The 22,948-nt window shown below is 36.2% G+C and overlaps 1 protein-coding gene across 7 annotated transcripts in view; it reads left to right on the forward strand.

Annotated features, from left to right (window-relative positions):
* PKIB (cAMP-dependent protein kinase inhibitor beta) overlaps window positions 1-17,141 on the forward strand; it is a 121,952-nt gene extending 104,811 nt beyond the window's left edge. For 6 of the 7 annotated variants that reach the window (XM_030928395.1, XM_030928397.1, XM_030928396.1 and 3 more), the window contains 2 exons: window positions 8,554-8,730; window positions 15,893-17,141. In XM_030928395.1, the coding sequence (XP_030784255.1) occupies window positions 8,554-8,730; window positions 15,893-15,960 (245 nt within the window). In that variant the 3' untranslated portion in view covers window positions 15,961-17,141. Of the gene's footprint in view, window positions 1-8,326; window positions 8,429-8,553; window positions 8,731-15,892 lie in introns of those variants that run through there. The other variant, XM_030928398.1, reaches the window with a different exon arrangement.
* The last annotated feature ends 5,807 nt before the right edge of the window (window positions 17,142-22,948 follow it).

Consider the following 22,948-nt stretch of genomic DNA (forward strand, 5'->3'; position numbering starts at 1 on the left):
ATAGTTTTCTTTTGAATATGTGCAAATCTAAATTATATAGAGAGGTTTTGAAAAGTAGCTGAAGTCATTCTTCGTACAAAGAGATGGGTGATCAAGTGGGAGATTTTTTTTAAAATTAATAACAGTTTACTATAAAATATGTTATATTTTAAATAGAACAGGCTACCACTATTTGGTGTATGAGTATAAAATGAGTTGCAATGATGGAGTCACGAAAACAGATTCAGAAGTGGAATAAATACGTGGCTACTTGAAGTAATTGCTTTGATAGATGACATACATTTCCATCTATAAATTTTGGTGTGTTAGTAAAAATAGTTCTATTATTTGGTATCACTGCATTTTCCCTTTGAAAGGCAAATAAGTATCTGTTAATTATAAATGCTTCCTGAAATGAAAGCTCAAAATTTAAAGTGTCCATGAGTATAACCATCAGATGTCCTAGGTGAGAGTGGTGCTGTACGAGTTTTTGCAGCAGCTACTGCTCTGCCTCTACCAATCCATGTTTACTGCTCACATCTAAAAGCCATTGTATTTGTCATTACTCTACAGCCTGACTCCTATCTATTTTGATGTTAACAAAACAAAATCTATTTTAATACTGAATAACCGAACTTTCAGTCTTATTTTATTCTTTATTTACTTTTGGTCTTTATTATGAATATTAATAATGAAAAGGACCTTCATTTTCAGCTCATAATCAATAGGTATCAGCTATTAATTCAACATTGATTTATTGAGTGTATTAAGCAGCTATGTTCCAGTCCCTCTACTAGGTAGAGGGATACAAAGCCATTTCTATTGTGACCACATTGGTAAGACTTAACTTCCCCTCTGTTCATCCTACTGATGTCATAAACAGTCATTTGACATTTTAAAACCATATATCTCATTGAAAAGGGAACTGACGTTTTAGGCCTTGCATGTAAACCCCCGACACAGACTGGCTGCATTCCCTCTTTATAGGGAAGAGTACAAGCAGACTATAAGAACTTCAAAATCACATTGTACAGGAGAACTTCAAAATCACATTTTTTTCCCACTATGGCAAATTCAGTGCTAGAGATTTTGTGTACTTGGAGCATATTTGTGCCCCCTTTGAAATCTAAGAATGCTTTGTGTACAAGAGTAGTCGGAAAAGCAACTAAATGAGAAATGGGTGGTCTGAGGGCAGCCTTTCTCTGGAATTTGCTTACTTACTTTCTGGGGTTCCATTAAACGCTATGTTCCCTGTGAAGCCTGGCTTCATTTTCTATTCTGGAATGAAGCACTGCCTGCCCTGCTCATGTGGTAAAGGTACCTTGCACGCAGCTTTCACAGACTGCCAGTTAAGGCATGGGAAGACCTTATTGTGCCAGATTCCACAGTGTCTAGCGTGGGGCTTTGCAGAGTTGGTAAATGCTTTTTGAATTGAATCCTAACTTCTTTAAGCAGGCTCTAGTACCTTTATAAGATAAGAACCAACAATATTTGAGTTACTGGTGAGAAAGAATAATGTGAAACAAATGAAAGTGAAGGAGTATAGGTAGGGTTTGAGGTAAGCTGGGAAAAAAAGAATGAGAAGGATTTCTTCAAATCCATGCTAAATCCTCTCAATTCTGAACACTCTGAAGCTAGAAATAAAAGCCAAACTATTTAAAATGTAGGCAGGAGGGATGCTTTGCTATGGTTATAACCACTTAGACTTATACTCCTCTAAAGGAGAAGTGAAAATATCACTCTTTATTCTGGATACCATCCACTATACATAGCGCACACACACACACACACACACACACACACACACACACACACCACACAGGGACACACACACCCCACTCAAGCTAATGTATTAAAAAGGAAACTTGTTTAATTTTTAGAAAGACTTTTTGGTATACAGTGAATTTTCATTTTTATTTTTGTCCCTGTAGATAGCTTGGTTTGTTTTTGTTTTTTTTGTTATGGAAAGCAGCAGGAGGAATCATAGTAACGGAAGAAAGAGTACCGTCTAAACTTAGGAAAGACTTTGACACAAATTAGCTATGTTACGTTGATGCATCACTGAAGTGTCTGGATCTAGAAGTTTGGACTATATCGTCTTTTCAAATGTAATATCCTGCAATCATGGGAGAAATTTATTAGTCCTTTTGGGAAGCTGCAAGTGATTGGGAGAAGCCCGACTAACTCCCTGCAAACCTTTATGGAGGGTACATGTTGAATAAGTCTTTTTAGCATGAAACTAAAAATAATTAGATGACCAGTTAAATCTGACTCTCCCAAACACAGACACATACTCAAGGGGGCTACATAGTTTATTGCAGTTAATCTTTTATATCATTAACAACATTCATGTGTATTAGTGTTGTAAGTGGCCCTATGTTAGTATAAGAAGTAACATTGTGCTGGAAAGGTATTCAGCTTTGTGCATTAGTTTATGTGGAAAATTATGAAAAAATTAATTTGACTTTGCATTTTGAATTTTATATGTTTAAGCTGTCAAAAATTCTCTGTGGTAAACTTCCATGTGCCTACCAATGTATATTGAATGATCTGTCTGAAATTAACAAGCAAGAACGTAAGCATTAAAAAATGTGCGTGTCAACAAACAAAAGATAGAGTTCCCTTTGATTTACGCTAGAGGCACAGAAATACCATCTTTGGAAAAATTTCAAAAACAAGAATGTTTCTAAGCTAAAAAAAATTATATGGGTCTACATTTCATGTAAGTTCTGTTTAGCTTAAAATGATCTTGATACTTAAGTGAATAGGAGATATGTAAAGCATTTACATGTTAGGAGTGGGTAATTTTACTTTATTTCCAAATAATAGGATTTGAGGTCAAGAAAGGTAACTGGAAAGATCAAACTATGTCTCATGTCACCGGACTATGGGTTCCTCTTTGTAACTTGTGGGCCAAGAACAAGGCTTTGCACTTGATAATTTAGTAGGAGCTCAAGAGATGACTGGATGAATAAATAATGATCTGTTTTTGTTGGCACATAAAGAAGTAATTCTAGTTCTTTCACCTTGTTTGGAAGAGGTTCGTATGTTTCAAAACAGAAAATTATATGAAATTAATGATTTGTAGGCAGAGAACTGAAAACATCTAGCATAAGGTATTAGGATACTGAGAGCTGGAGAGAGGCAGATAAGGCATTTGGTTATCAGGGGAGACCAGAGTCCAGTCTGTCCACTTGTCAGTCTCTCCTTCTCTCTCAGTCTTTGGCCAGGAAAAGCACTGACATTTTTTCCAAAATGCATGTTTTTACTTCTTTGTTGTTCTGTGTTTTTTCAGAAAGTCTGACTCACACCTCCAGGGAACTAATTTAGTGGGCAAGAAGTTTATTTGAAGTCTCAGGTATAAAGTGAGCAGTGGTTTCACTGTGGAAGATAGGATGGGTGATATGTATATGGAGATGAGAAAAGAAGGTATCTACCATTTTGCAGTCTTGGCCTTCAAGTAAGGAAGCTTGAGAAAATAATGTGTGTGAATTAAGAAAATGGACCTGTTGTGGGGAGGAAAGAGTTTGCAAAAACTTCTTTTTGTTTATAATTATGCTTCTAACATACTAACATCCTCTTTTTCTTAGCAGGCTCTTTGGGGCCCACTGGGTTCTGACTGGTGATTTTTTAATATGACTTTAATGCTCCATTTATCTTGAACATCTTGTCCTCTTGAGTTGTGCTGGTGTTGCACTTTCAGTATTTCAGAGACTGTAAAGATGCTGGCATGTGTGTGTGTGTGTGTGTGTGTGTGTATATATATATATATATATATATATATATATACTGTGTAATAGTCTTTTGTCAGTCTGAAAATTGTATATTTTCAATAGAGATAGAAGTGTGTCTCAGGCAATGTAAATTGCATTACCTTGCTGTGGGATTGCAAGGACTTTTGTGAAATCTCCAAATGTCTAAATGTTTCCAGCTTCTGTAAGCAGCCACAGTTGACAAAGCGGCACTCATCTAAAGTCCTTTCTTAATTCTATAGAAGAGAAAGAGGAAGAGTTGCTAGTGAGTCAGCTGCCTTGGTTAGCAAACATAACATAATTATGCCCAGAAAATTAAAAGAACCTCAAGTTAATCTGTCATTTTTCTCTGTAGTATTTCCTCATCTTTGTGTGGGCTATATATTTTAAATGTCACAAGGCATTTGAAGAGGGCAATTGTCTCTTTTCTATATGTGTATCACCCCTTTTTAAAAAATCAAGCATATGCAATCAGTGTTGTATAGAAAACTAACAACAGACAAATGAGAGATGGCTATTGGGGAAAGAAGAAGCTTTCTCTTAAGGATATGCTATTATTTGGTTAAATTTTCAAAATGTTACTTTTAGAGTGTTTCTGTGCTAGAATGTCTATTCATAATTTTTCTAGGTGGATGTTTCACTTCTTTTAAATTACAAGGGTATCATTATGCTCACTAGTACAAGTCAAAATATGTAAAGAGGTAGAGAAAAAAAGGTTAATATTTTCCTTGTTCTACCTTCCATTCCCAACTAGAATTTTTATTATTTGCATAAAGATGAGATTCCATTGTATTCATAATATTCTCTCCTTTTCCCCCACACTATAAATATTAATTTTTAAACTTGCTTTATTTCAGTGTGTTATTGGATCTAGTACATTCTTTAAAATTGTAGTATAACATTCCATAACATAATTACATAGTTTATTCATATTTTTTTTCTTGATGGGCTTTCAGATTATCTCCAGGGGTACAATAAATCTCTTTGCTTTGGAGTTTAAAGAGCCCAACTAAGAGTCATCTTGTGGATTCAAATGTTCCTGCCACCAATTTCTAGGCCATTGACACATTTGGTCAGGAAAATAGCTTTTCTCTGTAGAATGTGCCATCTTCCCACATCGCTGTGAGGCTGGGTGGGGTTAGCTATTTGGTCTACCTGTGGTGGAGCATGACATCTTGGTCAGTCAGTATCAGTGGCAGACTCTGAAAGGAAGATGGTTCCAAATGTGAGTTTGCCACAGCCAAGTACAGCCCCGAAGTAAAACAGTTTTGTTACTTAGCCTCCCTATATGGCCAGTTCTGTTTTCGATCTTAAAATAGTAGTTAATGAATACAACTTTAGTGAACCTTTAGATAGTTTTGTGATTATTTTATTTTCCAGCATCAATCTACAAAGAAGAACTAATTAGAAAGCCTATGTCTGAAATAATAATATAAAGGCAAAAGCAAAAACTTCCAAAATAGCAGCCAGCTAGCAGCAAAATGATCTTGAAATAAACGTGAAACCCAGAATTTCTTTTTCATGCTGATCACCCACTCCAAGGGCCACTTTTTAGAAGATTCTTTTTTAGCAACAGACATTGGGGTTCACTTCAGGGTGGAGGGTGGGAGGAGGGAGAGCTGCAGGAAAGATAACTATTGGGTATTTGGCTTAATACCTGGGTGATGAAATAATCTGTACAACAAATCCCCATGATGCAAGTTTACCTATGTAACAAACTTTCATATGTACCCTTGAACCTAAAATAAAAGTTAAGTAAAGTATTATTATTGTTTTTTGAGACAAAGTCTCGCTCCATCACCCAGACTGGAGTGCAGTGGCACAATCTTGGCTCATTTCAGCCTCCGCCTACTGGGTTTAAAAGATTCTCCTGCCTTAGCCTCCTGAGTAGCTGGGATCACAGGTGTGAGCCACCATGCCTGACTATTTTTTTTATTTTTTATTTTTTAGTAGAGACAGTGTTTCACCATGTTGGCCATGCTGGTCTCAAAGTTCTGGCCTCATGATCTGCTCACCTTGGCCTTCCAAAGTGCTGGGATTACAGGCATAAGCCACCATGCCGAGCCAAAAAAAATGATTAAAAAAAAAAGAATTTCTCTTTCAATATACAAATTTCAACTCAATATTCATTTTAAATGTCCCATCTTGCTGAAGAAGTTTACCCATTTTATTTCATATAAAATGTATGCATTTATTTAAATATTTAAGATCACATATCTTAACATTTTAAAAACTATTATTATATTTAATTTTAAGGTTTTAGACTATCAGGCAAGTAAGAATTCAGTTATTCATGGAGCTGTTCCTTTAAGACCAGCAGAGTTAGTTAACTTCTTTGCAGTTGCACAGGAAGAGATACTTGCAGTCATAGTGGTTTCTGATGTGATGTGAATTGGTGGAGGACAGAGTGGAGGCCAGCAAATGGGGTCTACTTCCAAACTAGCCACTTCTCACAAGCTGTTGAGAAGAGATCTGACCAAAATTAATGTATCATGGGAGAGCTCACAAGATAACCAAACATTCAAACTAGAGAGGAACACTGTGAAAAGACAGGGAACCAATTATATGCATCAGTTGTATATATATATATATATGCAGAGAGAGAGAGATTATTTCATCGTCCAGGTATTTATATATATATATGTGTGTGTGTGTGTGTGTGTGTGTGTGTGTATATATATACTTTAACAAATTTTTAGATATATATATATGTACACAGACAGATACATTTTCCCCCCTATTTTCTCTATATAAAAATAATAAAGGCAGAATATAAAGTAGCTTTATATGGCTATCTATGTGCATTATGGGGATTCAAAGAGATAATTTTGTGATAATCCATATCGTGTTGCTTTCAGAGTGAACCGCAACTGGGTTTGCAAGCCTGAGTGCTGGCTTAGCAGCTGTGCAACTTTAAATGAGTCGCTTAACCTCTCTAACCCTCAGTTTCCTCATCCACGAAACAAGGGTCATACTTCAGTACCTCATGGGATTATTGGGAGGTTTAAATAATATAATATAAAAATGTTCACATAGTATTGAGTAAAAATGCTGGTTTTCCTCTTAGAAAATGCTAGAGGTCTTCCCAAGAGGAAAATACTTCTTGTCAGGATTAAAGGGGATACACAGGAAGGTGGTAGAATAAAGAACATTTAGTGAGATATGAACAATGATACCAACAATCAAACATATGCCTTATAGTTACAAAGTGTTTATTTATTCTTTATGTCATTAGTGCTTCACAAGCATCCTGTGAATCCATCGGCTAATTGCTATGCCCATTATATAGGGGAGGAACTGTGACTCAGAGAAATTAAATGGATTGAACAATATCACCTTACAAGTCTATAATGGAGCATATTCTTTTTGACCAATAGTCTATTGCGCTTTACAGTACTCTAAGCTATCTATACATTCTCCACAGTTGCCAAATACCAAGCAGTTAAAAGTCTAATGGATTCCAAAATTGTATCTCAAAATATAGTTCTGTTCTCAAATTTCCCATGATTCCTGGAAAGACAATAATATCTATGGAATTAATAGAATGACTCTTTTCTGGGCAATTCCAAACTATTCCTGGACTCCTAAGGACCATGCTAAGCTCAATTTGCATTTCTTGGATTCTATGAACCAAAGATGTTGTGTTTCTATTGTCAAATGCACCATGTTTTGTGACTGTGTCATTTAGTTTTTAGCATTTCCTGAATTGAAGTTACTCCCTCCAACTACCATGAAAAGTTGGATTTGTTCTGTGTAGCCCAAGGTTTACATATTTCTGCCCTTTTTAGATGTCACAAATGAGCATCTCCATCCCTCGGTGCATTCTATATTAGGGTATCATAGTGCATTCTATGTCAGGGTATCTATCTTTGCATGCATATATTTTCTCTCTCTTTTGAGAGTGCAAGTTTCCTAAAGATGGAAAGTATACCATACGTCTGTACTCTTAGGCCTAGCTGAGAGCCTAGCATTAAATAGCTTTTCAATAAATTGCTTGCTGCTGCTGCTGCTTTCAAAATGCTCTACAGAGTTGACTTCTCAGGAGAGATTTATTAGAAAACATCATAAAAAGAAGGTCAGTTTTCGAGTAAGCAATAACTGTTACCTTCCTCCCTCTATAGTGAATGATCTCTTGAGAATTCTTTCTTAGAGAGAGACATTTGTTAGGGAGACAAAGGGTGCTTAGGAAAGAATTAATAATTACCATGTCGACCTGAAGATAAGAAAAACCTAAAATAGGTCCTACTCTTCCAAACATTAACATGAATTTGTCGAAAATTAGGTTTCAGACCAGAACAGATCAAAATATACAGTGCTCTCTAGGGAAAAAGCTTTTGAGATAAAGTAGAATTTCTTATTTCTAAGAAGTAAGAAAAGAGTATTTTGTTTGGTCCCTACAAATTATAGTTATTTGGTTTCAGCCTGAACAACCACCACAAACAAATACTGGCAGGCCCAGTCTCTACAGGAGTGGTCAAAAAAGTCAGTTTTCATTTCCTTCCAAACCGTATTTTGGCTGATCCATCCATAGAAAAGCAGAACAAAAGGCAAGGGATTACTGCACCCTTAAGCATCCAAGTGGCTCATTCGGCTCAGGGGTTATTTTTAGCAATCTGGCTCACACTAAGGACTTCCTGCTCTATTCAGCAAATGTGCAAATGGACGCTGCAGGACCGTAACAGTAGACATTGATGAAGGTTGTGATCAATGATTAGACTCTCAAGCCTGTTGTGTTTTTGATCTAGCCATGCCTTTCAACCACTGTGGTGAACATTTAGTTCTGAATAGGCTCATCTTCTTCATATGCACATTCTATTTGTAGATGTTGCTATGAGGACAGATTCATCAAAAATGACTGACGTGGAGTCTGGGGTCACCAATTTTGCATCTTCAGCAAGGGCAGGCCGCCGGAATGCCTTACCAGACATCCAGAGTTCAGCTGCCACAGACGGAACCTCAGATTTACCCCTCAAACTGGAGGCTCTCTCCGTGAAGGAAGGTAATACTCAAAATCCTCTTACAATTAACAGCACTTGTCCCTTCTTAACCAGTCCTTTTCTCTGGACAGTCTTTCTTTTACCTAGTTAAAAGTGCTCAGTTTCCTTATTTGTTTACTTAAACCTCTCAGCTTTTGTTTAAGGCTTAGTGGATGTTCAGTCTTTTCCAAAGTAAAATATTTCATCTTTTTGTCTCGTGCTGTGTATGTAGAAATTGAAGTTTTATTTATTCATTACATGTGTATCGTTATAGTCATGCACAAAGCTAGTAATTGGGAATACAAAGGTGAACAAATATGATCTTTCTGTCCATGAGCTTTCAATTTTGTTGAGAAGTTTTCATAAATAAAGTAATTTTTCTTCTGCCATCCATTGACAAATCACTTTGGAAGCTTCTGCTTCACTGTAGTGTGCCACAAGCCCTTTAATTCTCAAATCTAGGAGGAAGTTTACTGTCAAGTAGGGATGAGATTCTTTCAAGAGAATTTTTGGAGAAAAGGTGATCATTCTTGACATTAAGAGAAAGGTAGAGCTGTCACCCCGTGAAGGGAAATCTTAGGTCTCTATCTCCATTGTTTACATACAGTTTATATGGCTTCCAGCATTTAGTCTCCTGAAACGAATATAAGGATACTTTCAATAAAGTGCTAAAAGGTGCCTTTCATTTAAAAACCCTTATGGAGATTTAAAACAAAACAAAACAAAACCCTGAATCAAAGTTAAAAACTACACTCAGAGAGATTAAAGATCATTTTTGTTCCAAGTCATTAGCAAAATACTCACCTTTTTGTGCCCCATCTTAGACTCTCAGGTGGACTCTAGTGTATGTTTGGGAATTTATTCTTGGTGACAACAAAGCAAGTGAGAACCAGAAGCCGCTCACATCTAGCCCATTCCTGGGAGCCCAAGAAGAAGGCTCTTGGTTCTTTGCTTCAGGAGGTTATTTACTACCTGGTAAAGTTTCGAATGTTCCTGGTTCGTATTCTATGAAATGGTTATATCCTTGTAGGCCAGGAGCTGTGACCAGATCCTGCAGTTCCATGATTACCTCATCGTTTTCCAAAGGCCACTATTTCTCATATGCGACACTATAGGTGAGAATTAAAAAGCATACACTTCAACGTAAAATATAAGAAGAAGAATGAAAAGATGGAAAAGATAAGGGAAGAAAGAAATAAACATATATGTAATGTTTTTGGCCTTTTGAGTTTGAAAATGTAATATGATCATAGGAACATGATGTTGCTATTGGAGTCCATTCTAAACTAGTGAGGTAGAGAAGGCAATTACTTGTTAGTGTAAAAACGCTAATTAAATTTTATACACCTTCAACACACACAAAACCTTAATGTAACTGACATTACTTAATCAAGCGAAAGAGAGCAAATACACTATGGGAGAGTCAGCAGTGTTCTCCATTTTATTTTGGTCACTAGAGAGACTAGGATCTGAAAGAATATGTTACTGTTTTTATATTTTTCTTCATATCATTTTGAAATAAAGTCAAAGACAGCAGTTAAGAAACTGAAAATGGTAAAAATGAATTCACAAATAACACCAGATGCTAAAGATTACGCAAAAGGAGGAAGGCATGTTGTAAAGTGAAATAGGCCAGGCACAGAAAGGCAAATACCACATGATCTTATTCATGGAATCTGAAAGAGACAAACAGCTAGAATCAGAGAGCAGAATGGTAGCTACCAAGAAAATTAGGAAGATGACGGTCAAAATACATAAAATTACAATTAGGAGAAATAAGTTCAGGGGATCTATTGTAGCAAAACGGTGACTATAGTTAATAACAATATAAGTATGTGAGGTAATGAATATGTTAATTAGCTGGATTTAGTCACTCTACAATGTATGCATCTATCAAAACATCATGTTGCACAACAACATAAATATATATAATTTTTATTTGTCAATGAAAAATTAAAGAGTAGAAAAAATACACAAAAGGATATAGGTTTACATAGGTAGATGACATAGATATTTTATTAGCAAAGTTACAAGTAAGCAGTTTGAAGGTTTATCTTTTTCTCATTAGCTAAGCATAGATATTATTATGAATTTTAAAATGAATGCTTTCCAACTGATAATGAAAACTGAAAGCAGGAGTCTTTCTCAGATGTTATGGTTTCAATAATTTATTCACTTAAACATACAAATTATGAGGTGAGGAAGATCTGCAGATTTCCCTCAGGTCTATCCTCTTTTGTTTATATTTTTAATTTTTTTAATAAACATGCATAAGTGGCAGGAAATCTAGGATTTCCAGTGTCCTGAATGCTGTATGAAATTAACCTGAGGTTTGCCCAGTTCATAATCTGTCTTAATCTATCCCTTATAAATTGATAACCATGATAAAAAGGTCAATGATATTTGATGACATATGAACAAGAGGTGACAGAGGGTGGCATCCTGGGATGGAGAAAGGTCAGTGGATTTGGGATATGTTTTATAGGCAGAATCATTAGGACTTGCTGATAAATTGGATGTGGCAGAGATGAGGAAGAATTGGAGGATAACTCCTCGAGCAGTCAGGCAGGTGCTGATGCCATACACTGAGAAGTGTTAGCCTAGAGGATGGGCAATTTTGAGAGTTGGAGGAGTGAAAATTTTTGTGTTTAAGATACCTATGAGACATCTAAATGGACAAGTCAATGAAGCAATTTGATATATAGGTCTGGTGGACCAGAGGGTAAAAGATTCAGAGATATACATTTTTGAATATTTGAGTGTATTTTTTTTTTTTTTTTTTTTTGAGATGGAGTTTCACTCTTGTCTCCCAGGCTGGAGTGCAATGGCGTCATCTCAGCTCACTGCAACCTCTGCCACCTGGTTTCAAGTGATTCTCCTGTCTCAGCCTTCTGAGTAGCTGGGATTACAGGCGCCCACCACCACACGCCGCTAATATTTGTATTTTTAGTAGAGATGGGGTTTCACCACGTTGGGCAGGCTGGTCTCAAACTCCTGACTTCAGGTGATCTGCCCGCCTTGGTCTCCCAAAGTACTGGGGTTACAGGCATGAGTCACCGCGCCTGGCCTTGAGTGTATATTTTCGAAATTTATTTTATATGATTGAGGAGAATATAGTACAAAGGAAATTCTCCCATACCTCACAAGCCACACAAGTAGATTACCTTTACAGTACAAATGGAAACACAGAATATGAGAAAGAGGGAGTCTTAGAAGGCCTCCACTCTTTTGATATATAGATGTTACCACAACTAACCCCAAACAGGTTAAGTGACTTGCCCAAGCTCACAAAAATTAAGTGATAATAGAATTTCTGGTTCCAAAGCCTTCGTCTTTCCCATTATACCAACTTTTCTCTATAAATGCTTCATGGAAATTCTTTTGGGTATTAATGTGTCACCCAGATAAAAAGGGTGCTGTGGTCAAATAAGTTTGGAATTGCTGGTTTCAACATAATTGGCTTTTTATACTTCTCGGAATGTTTCCTTTTTAGACAAGGACTTCTCAGAGCCTTTTTTACAGAGACTTTAAAGGAATAGTGTGTCTATACCCTTCTAAAAATAGAACACACAGCATTTTTTTTCTCTCATTTATTTGACCATCTCTAAAGAAGCATCTTGCAGAATTATTGTTCTGTGAAGCACTCTAAAAATGTGACAAGGAGTAGAAAAGACAGTTGATACGAAGAAGAGCAGAACACAAGGATGGAAATAGAAAATGCAAAAAAAAAAAAAAAGACTATTATAATCTGATTTATGTTAAACGTATATTAATGAAAAGCCTAATTTAGTAAACAGTTAAAGTGGTTTATTACCTAAAAGATATATAATAAGGATCTGAACTGTAATATTTATATTAAGTAACGTGTTACTACATATATATATATGAGAGATGTTTTTCCAAACTAGGCTTCTAGAGAACAGAATCAAGCCAGATAATCTAGAACTCAACGTTTTCTTACTTTCTCAAGAGTTCTTATTATGATTTAAAAAGTGAGATAAATAACTGTTCAAAAAAGCTTATTAACATTTGAAATGACAGTAACAGACTTGAAAGGGAAGTTTGATGTTGCACTCTCAGAGAAATTATGTTGAAAGAATATATTGAAAATGTATTCAATTACATTGAAAGCACTTGACATGTGCAGAAGCTTGAAGAATAACAATGTTAACTAGGAAGTTCATAATATATGAAAAATAATTTTCCTTTCATTAACATCACAATACAAAAAGTTTTCTTTTCATTAACATCACAATTCAAAGTTGACAGCAATCATAACCTCTTGAGCAGATTATTGTTTCTTTTTATCTACAATCATCTTTCAATGTATTTCTAAACACTTTCACATTACAAAGCAAAAAATGAGACTATAAGAGGTATTTGAAATCATGTTTTATATTTTAGTTAATAATCCTAAGCAAGATACTAGATTGACAACAAATGGTATCCTGTTAGTTTTCATCTAATTATTATCTTGATTTCCTAGTACATTTCATAGAAAGATAACAACTTAAAGGGACTTCATATTATTATCTGCTCATTAGACAAACTTGAGATAGCAGATTTAACAACTCTTCTCTGAAAGCTAAAAAGCTTTGTGTGTAGCTTGCTTAGAATCTGTGGTGGCAAGTGCAGCTTCAATTACTATACAAATAATTTAGTTCTTTGTATTTCATATTGTTATAGAGTACCATTTTCCACCAAGCTTATTTTTCTAAGGGATTTCTTTCAATACACACTTATTAAGCACCTGCCATGTTAATTAGAAGGCAACCAATTATGATTGCTAGGGTACAAATTCTCCCTTGATCCCAATTCTCCCTCCAGCTACTGTCCTAGTTCTCCATTTCTGTTTTGTAACAAAACTTCTTGACAGAGTTATCTGCTTCTGTGGCTCCAAATCTTCTATGTCCCATTCTCTCTCTCACCCTAATCAGATTTTCACCTCATGACATCACCCCACTGCTATTTCAAGATCACAAATGACATTGTCTCTGCTAATATCAGTGGTTCATTCTTAGCCCTCCTCTTGCATGATCTCTTAGTCATAGATGATTGTCACTCTTTCCTGTAACGTTTCTCTTCCCTTGGCTTTCCGGACACTCCACTCATCTGGTTTTCTTCCTGCTTCCCTGGCTGCTCCTCCTTTAACTTTTCTTTCCTCATCTCCCTTAACTCTTAATAAATTGGAAGTTATCTAAATTCGGTCTTTGGACATCATCTCTATCAACACTCTCTCACTTGTGATGTAATCTGATCTCGTTGGGATAATGATCGTGCTTTTGATGACTTACAAATTTGTATCTCCAACCTGGAGCTCTCCTGAACTGCACACTCATATACCAATTGCCTAATTGGCATCTCTGCTGGATATCTAATGGGAATCTCAAACTTAATGGATATAAAAGCGAACTCCAGATAGTCTCCCAACAACAGCTCTTTCTGCATTTTCCCATCTCTGAGTGGCAATTCATACTTTCAGTTAACCAAATTATTGCCAAAAATATTGGAATCATCCTTATCTCCCTTCTTTTTCTTATATTCTCCATCCCATCTATCAGTGAATACTGTCAGCTCTACTTTCAAAATTGATCCATAAATCTGCCATTTTTCACTCACAAGATATAGTTTTTTTTCGGTACCTCTGTGACTCCATTTTCCGTTCTAATTTTCTCTACCACTGTCCCATTTGTAAATCCTTCCTGCGCATTACTGTCTTTAGCCTTGCTTTTCTCTGTGCTTGGAATGCTCTTCTCCCTGCTATCTATATAGAATTCTTCTTCAGCTTTTCAGGCCTCTACTCAAATGTCCCCTTCTCAGTGAGGCATACCCAGCTAACTCTGTCTAGAATTGCATCCTCCAGGCCCCAAGACTTCTTGAAAATTTCTATTTTCCACTCCTGCTTTAATGTCTTCATTAGCCCTTTTTACTTCTGATTGACCACACATTTTATTTATTTTGTTTATTGTCCATATTTCTCATCAGATTTTCCCTGAGAGCCAGGATTTATGTTTTGTTCATTGCCTTGTACGTAGTACATGCTTAATAAATATTTAATGAATTAAAGTTGAAGAACTGAATAGAGTCCATCAGATTTCAAAGATGCCATTGATGACTTGGTAGGAGCAGTTTTGTAGGAGTAGTAGACCTAAATAGTTTTACTTAAAAATGGAGACAACAAAAGAGGGATACTTCTTAAAGGATGAAAGAGAAGATAGGATGTGGAAGACTTACAGTTGAAAGAGGGTCTTTTTTAGTTTAAAGATGGTAGTGAATTGAGGAAACGAAGGAGCCGGGAGAAAGGAAAAGTCAGACACAATGAAGAGCAGCAGATGATTATCAGAGTCAACCTCTTGATGAAGCAAAAACGGATAGGATGCGGGATCATGAAGGTATTAGACTGCATAGCAGGAGTAACACCAGGAGCCAGCTCCAAAATTATGCAACCAGGGTGGTTGCATAGGGCTGCTTGATTAGAGGAGACTTGCACTTGGTTTAATGTTCTATTGTTGCTGTCTTGAAATTTTTCATTATTTTTGAACAAGGGTACTGCATTTTCATTTTGCACTGGACACCAACAAATTACATAGCCAGTGCTGACGAGTGCATCTTCCATTGTAAAAAGAGGGAAGGCGGAAAGAATAAGCACAGATCACAGAGAGTTTTAGACATTTAATGGCAGGAAGTTGAGGGAGCTCCTGTCTGATAGCTTTAATTTATTTTTCCTATGAAGTAGAAAGTGAGGTTATCTCCTGAGAAAGAGCAAAGAGAGTAGAAAGTGTGAAGAAGCTGGGGAGAGTACAATCCTGCATAGGGAAATGGCTAACGACATGGACCACGGAGTCAGTTGACCCAAGCTCAAGTTGTGACTGTCACTCACTAGTCTCTGACTTTGGATAAGTCGCTTAACCTGCTTGTGTTTCATTTTAGTAATCTGTAAATGGAGGCTCTGAGAATACTCTAGAAAACTGCCTGGCACTTAATAACTCTGTAGAATAGGAGAAAGTTGATCAGGAGAAGGTAGATTCCCAAACTACTCATATCTCTCTTCTTTGTATAGTTGCCATATCTGAATTGAGGGCAAAATATGGACAGTGGACAAAGGAAAAACCAATGGTTTTATTCCAATATAATATAAAATAAATTTCAATATATTCCACATATGAATGGAATTTTTTTTTTCAGATGCAAAAGAGAAAGATGAAGAAACAACACAAGACCAATTGGAAAAGCCTCAAAATGAAGAAAAATGAAGGCTCATAATCTATCAAGAGTGCTGAATTTCTGCATGTTGAAAGACTTAGTGGTTCTGTTTTCCTGAGACGTTTAATCTGGTGGTAACTGTGGTAACATTGCAGCCCTAAGCAGCATGTGTATATTAGATAATTGTGTTGTGATGCTACTCACTTTGATTGCAATGATGATGTCCAATCTAAGCTATTAAAAGGCGGGTTACTTCCAAATCACACCGAAGGAAAAGGTTAAAAATAATACATCATCACAGAAATGCATACCATTGTCTGTAAGCCCAACAAAATTCACTGTTCTGCTTTGGATTTACTTAGCCTGATGTATTTTTAATTCAATTTTTATGGTGATGAGCAAATCATTTCTTGGTAAACGTAAATCAAACACCATTGATTTAAAACTTCATGGAATTTGTAGAAAATTATGGACTTTTTTTTTTTTTGGTGAGAAAGAACAATAGTCAAAATCACATGGATGGTGTTTGTTTTTAGCCAAAAATGCTCCAGATTTTTTCCCAAACCTCAAAAACGATTTGGAAAAATTGTAAAAGTTTGATAACAGAAACATCTTTAGGATATTTTTGCCTGACATATTTTGCTTCTAGTATGTGCCTACTGTGATTTTTTTTCATGTGGAAAATGCAAAATTTGTAACAAAATGGTTATATGGAACATGCCTATTAAATGAGTTTTACTATCTTCCTTAACTTTGGTACGTGTGTGTGTGTGTGTGTTTTACTTTAACATGAATTATACAAAATACTAGTGGTTTTACACTCTCTTATTCTTAGGGCTTTTGTGTATGTCTGATTTGTTTTTAAATACCTTCCTCAGGAATGCAGACCTTAATTTTTATATATTTTTAAAGTAGCTAACATAGCAGTAGGCACTTAAGCATTTAGTCAATGATGCTGGTAGAAACAGTAAAATACATCCTTTAAAAGTATATATCTAAACATATATTTTAAAAGGAGCAAAAATAAAACCAAAGTGCTAGTAAATTCTGATTTATTAGACATTTTAGAAAAATAATAGAATTCTGAAGTTTTAAAAATGTCAGTGATTAATTTATTTTCATTTTTAGAAATATATGCATGCAGTTATATTTTATTTGATTGTTGACTTAGGCCACGTCTGTATACAGTAACCGAATAAACTCTTTTGCTGCTAAAGAGATTTGTTACTGACACAAGTCTCCTTCATTTTATCTTCAGAAGTAGGCTGGGTAAAAAATGGTGACACATTTTAAAGAATGAAGTTAATAGTTTTTGCAATATAAATCACCTCTGACTTATTATTTTATTGACAGAGCTTACCTTTATATCTTATATACACCAAAGGGGTAGATCTCAAAGAACCTGATTGCTTTAAGTTTTTAAATATAGTTTTTTCCTTATTAAATAATCAAAAGTAATATTTTAAGTGTAGCACTAATTTAATATTCAGTAACATTTTTCACAGACATTAAAATTATATTTCTAAACGTTATTTAATGACATGAGGTTATATAATCAGATAAAGAGGAGTTAGAGTGGAACAGTGGTTTTCAGCATGTGTGGGGAAGCAATTTTGACCTCTAGAGGGCATTTGGTAATGTCTGGAGACTTTTTGGCTGCCACAACTGGAGGTGGAAAGCAAGGGAGAAAAGGTGCTACTGTAAAGTAGTAGGCAGAGGCCAGGGATACCATTACACTGCTAAGCATCTTACTGTCCTGCAGGCAGCCCTGACAGCAAGGATTACCCGGCCATGTGTGTCAACAATGCTGACACTCTGGAGTAGAGTTAAACTGTTAAGCATGTGGATTTTAAATTCAGATGATCTGGGTTTGAATTCTAGCTCTGCTACTCAGTAGTCGCGTTATCCTGGGCAACTTACATCATGTCTCTAAGTCTGTTTTATCCTCTGTGGAATAGTTTTAATAATAGTACATACTTTATAGGGTGGGTGGAGGCAGTAAATGAGATAGTATATGTAAAACAATTGAATAATCCCTGGCAAAGAATAATTATTCAATAAATATTAGCTATCATCATCATCATTGTCATATTTATTCAAGATGCTCTTGCCAATACTGTGGTAGTGGAGGTGGTAGGAAGCTCAATTTGTTTATTTGTCTGTCTTCTGCCTTTCTTTGTGACTTCACAAACTCTGTGATATCCCCAATGCTTGGTGCTGGGAGAAAACAGGATGGTAGAAATAGACAATTCATGGTAATTACCACATGAATGCCAATTCCATCATGCTAATGAGTGACTGACAGGCCATGAGTATTACCATTTAACAATGAGTCTACTCACTGGTGTTTTATGACAGTTACTGCAAAAAAAATAGAATCTTGAGTCAGTATTTAAATGAGTAATTTGTTCCATGAAAATGTAGAAGAAATAAAGTGACATCGTTCTTGGGTCATAGTTTTCTACAGCGTTTTTCTCATTTAGAAAACCAAAAGTAAAGCCGTGTCCCTCATTATTGCTACTAGTTACATATATTCTTACTGATACATATTCTAAATCACTTATTCACTATAATGCACACACAAATAATCCACTATTTTGTATTACCCAAGGTATCAGGCTTGTTAACTGAGAATATGTGCCAACAAAAATGGTTTATTTTTACTGAGGAGTCCAGACAAAGGAGAATGAGAGGTCAGTAGCAGTTTAAAGACAACACTGAATTTGCCTACCAACTTTTTAAAAAATCAAGCTATTTTGAGGAACCTATGGTAGTTTGTCATAGCAAGTAGACACTTTTACCAAAGCTATTTATTGGGGACTCATTAAAGAAAGTCTCCTTGCCCATTTTGCCATTGTCTTTGTACAAGGCACTTGCTTTAGTCAATAGCTATAAAGTCTAAATTAACACTGTCAGATAATCAAGCTAAAAGGTGACAATAAAGCTAGAAAGCAGCTGTCTGAAAACTTAACTCTGTATAAAGGAGAAAGAACAAAAAGAATCTATTTTGTGTCATGTACCCAGAGATATTTTGTGATCTGGGAAGAAAAGATTTGAACCTTCTTAAAACATTAGTGAGTATAAGGAGAGATGCCCTACTTAGAAAATAAACCACTAGTTTTCCTCAGGTGACTTGACAACTTGGGCAGATGTTTGGCAAGGGACCGGGGGATAGAGAGGAGCAAGAGGAAAATGAAAATTCTGGTGTTCTATGCCACTGTAGAATGACTATAGTTAATAATAATATATAAGTTAAAATAGCTAGAAGGGGCTGGGCACAGTGGCTCACACCTGTAATCCCAGTACTTTGGGAGAGCAAGGTGGGTGGATCACTCGAAGTCAGGAGTTCAAGACCAGCCTGGCCAACATGGTGAAACCCTGTCTCTACTGAAAATACAAAAATTAGCTGGGTGTAAAAAAAAAATTAACTTGGTGTGGTGGTAGGTGCTGTTGTCCTAGCTACTCAGGAGGCTAAGGCAGGAGAATCACTTGAATCCAGGAGACAGAGCTTGCAGTGGGCCGAGATTGTGCCACTGCACTCCAGCCTGGGCAATAGAGCAAGAGTCTGTCTCAGAAAACAAAAACAAAAACAAAATAAAATAAAATAGCTAGAAGGAGAATGTTGAGCATTCTCAACACAAAGAAATGACAAATGCTTGAATTGATGAATATGCAAATTACCATGATCTGATCACTAAATTGTATGTATCAAAACATCACTATGTACCCCATGAGTATGTATAATTATTATTTGTTAATTAAAAAGTAAAATTAAAAAAAGATGTAACCAAAGCTCGCTAATCTGTTACCCTGTCTGTGGAGCCTGAACCCTCAAGTTCAAAGTACAGATCTGTCATTTCCTCTTATGATTTTGTTTATTTTATTCCTTGTGCTTCCATTTCTTCAATGTGTAAAATGATAAATTATTATGAGGATTAAGTGAGTGAATATTGCTAATCGATTAAGGGCAGTGCCTGGCATACTAGCAAAAGCTCGTATTATTATTATTTGCCAGAACATAAAGTGTGATAAAGACTTTAAGTTGAATGTTCTAGACCTGTTGATTATTTTCTATGTTATTTGCCAGAATAGATTTCCTTCTATTCTTCTGCTCTCTTTTTTTTTTTTTCCCTTGGCAACACCTCCGTGGCTAAAAACAGGATTGATTAATCCGAATGAGTCCGTTTTTTTTTTTTTTTTTAGAGTTATTGATGGCAACTTTCAGAACATTAAAAATCTGCAGCCAGTTGAAAAATGGAAGCATTGGTTCAAACAAAGGACTGGGGCAGTATTGTTGTTACTTGTTAAAATCCTGGAATGGATTTCTTAGTGGGCACATATCAATAGAAATCATCATCACAGGCCGGGTGCCGTGGCGCTCGCCTGTAATCCCAGCACTTGGGGAGGCTGAGGCGGGCGGGTCGTGAGGTCAGCAGATCGAGACCATCCTGGCTAACACGGTGAAACCCCGTCTCTACTAGAAACAGAAAAATCAGCCGGGCGTGGTGGCGGCGCCTGTAGTCCCAGGTACTCGGGAGGCTGAGGCAGGGGGTGGCGTGAACCCGGGAGGCGGAGCTTGCAGTGAGCCGAGATCACTCCGCTGCACCCAGCCTGGGCGACAGAGCGAGACTCTATCTCAAAAATAAAATAAAATAAAATAAAATAAAATAAATAAAATAAATCATCATCATAGCCAAATTTCGCGTGACTGGTGATTACTTAGCACATAGTGATCCTTTTGAATCTTCATAAAAATATCATATAAAATAGTTGTTAATGTTTCTCAATTTTACAGATGAAGAAAATGGATTCAGAGAGTATCTTTGAGACTGCACACAAGAAAGTGCAACTGTGACTTAGGATAGGGCTCTCAGAGCTTGGATGTGTACAGCCTCTCTTGCACCAAACGTCCCCTCCTCCCCAAACCAGCTCATCCACGAGTGTATTAGATTTGTCTGAATTTACTCAAAAATCTTAGGGAAATTTAAAAGTTGTATAAGAAGAATAGCATATCAGCCAACATGAGCACTGATATCTCAAAACAGCAATTTTATTTATTTATTTGGCTTTACTCTTTCATTAACTCATATTTTATCTCATTCCAGAAATGATCTGATATGGCAAGCTGTTGGTATTGTTGTCATTTTATTTGTCATTAACTTGTAGGGCCCTGAAGGAGTGCAGAGTTGGTGAGAAGCCTGAGGTTCTTTGGGGTGGGAAGTAGTAGCTGGAAGAGAGGCAGAGGAGAAAGGCTCCCCATCCTCGACTCGGCTCACACTCAGCTTGGGGCTAACCATGGTTATGAAGACGGCACACAGACATTCTAAGATGCGAACTGCATCTGGCATGAACTAACTGCGGACATTTTTAGAGAAGAGCCACATAGGTAAGTGAAATCGTCTCATTTGTTCCTCAGCGATAAATTTCAGAGGCTGTGTTATTTTTGGCAATGCTGATGGCAGAGAAGCGCCCGCAGTGCCAGATGGGTAGCTACAGAGACCTCAGGGAAACATAAGAAAGCCAGAAATTTGAAGCAAGCAAGCAAACAAACAAACAAAAAACCTGCCTCACCTTAGAGTCTGTGGAATTGACTCTGGAATTGAGCTCTCACAGTGCTTTAGGCATACCCGATATTCAAATAGTCCTGTTTTATAACATATTTGTCACCTAAATTGAATTTCCATTAGTGGAAGGGATTTGCTTTTTACATATTGCCTTTCTGTGATGTAAAATTGTGGAGAACAATAGAAGAAAAAGAATGGGGCTATCGTCAATAAATGTGGATTTGGTTCCAGGATTTTGACCTAAATTTGATCTATATTGACTATGTTCCTTTGGGTAAATTATTTTCACCCTAGGCAGTCTTTCTTATCTGAGAGAATTATTCAAAATTGACACTAGGTGGTGCTCTGCTCCCACTGGCTCTACAAAAAATTTAATTGAGGCATGCCTGAGGTTTCCAATTTATTTTACCAATTCTGCTACACGTGTTGGTCAGGAGTATTGCAAAACAATATAGCAACCAAAACTACAGTATTTCAAACACAATTTTTTCAAGAGACACAAGAAAAATAAAATTATAACAGTTTGCTATTCTGTGGCTACCGGTTTTTTAGGATACCCTATGTTCTTAGATACCAAAAGAAGGTGCTCTAATATACCTTAAAAATTCACTTCTCCCAAAGGAAAAATAAATCATTATGTTAAAAAGATACCTGCACCAGTACGTTTATCATAGCACTATTCTTATTAGCAAAAATTAAGAATCAACCTATGTCTATCAATAGATGACTAGATAAAACAAATGTGGTACAATACAATGGAATACTGCTTAGCCCTAAAAAGGATAAAATCATATCTTTTGCAGCAACATGAATAGAACTGGAGGCCTTCAGAAAGTGTCTGAGTTATTTTACTTAAGTACAGCATGTTCTCACTCATAAGTGGGAACTAAATAATGTATACATACGGACATAGAAAGTGGAATCGTAGACATTGGAGACTTGGAAAGGGATGGGAGTGAGATGAGAAATTACCTGTTGGGTACAATGTACACTATTCAGGTGTTGGCTACACTGAAAGCCCAGACTAGGCAATATATTCATGTAACAAGATGATACACACCCCCTAAATCTATTAAAAAATATATACACTTCTTAAGAATATATGGGGAGTAAGGGGAGGAATAGCATTAGGACAAATACCTAAAGCATGTGAGGCTTAAAGCCTAGATGATGGGTTGATGGCTGCAGCAAACCACTATGGCACATGTATACCTATGTAACAAACCTGCATGTTCTGCACATGTATCCCAGAACTTAAAGTATAATTTAAAAAAAAGATAAAAATAAATAAATAAATAAAAAGAACATAAAGTCTATCACCTTTTCTGAGGTGTAACAAAGAGTTCCTTTTTCTGTGTAACAGGGTCATCTGGATCGTTTTTGAAAAAATGTAAAATAGCAATACAGAAACATTTTATTCATTAAAATCAAATTACGAACAATCCTGAGTTCTCTACAAGCTTCAATTCAAAAT

Source organism: Rhinopithecus roxellana, chromosome 4 (genome assembly GCF_007565055.1).
Source record: "Rhinopithecus roxellana isolate Shanxi Qingling chromosome 4, ASM756505v1, whole genome shotgun sequence".
NCBI lineage: Eukaryota > Metazoa > Chordata > Mammalia > Primates > Cercopithecidae > Rhinopithecus > Rhinopithecus roxellana.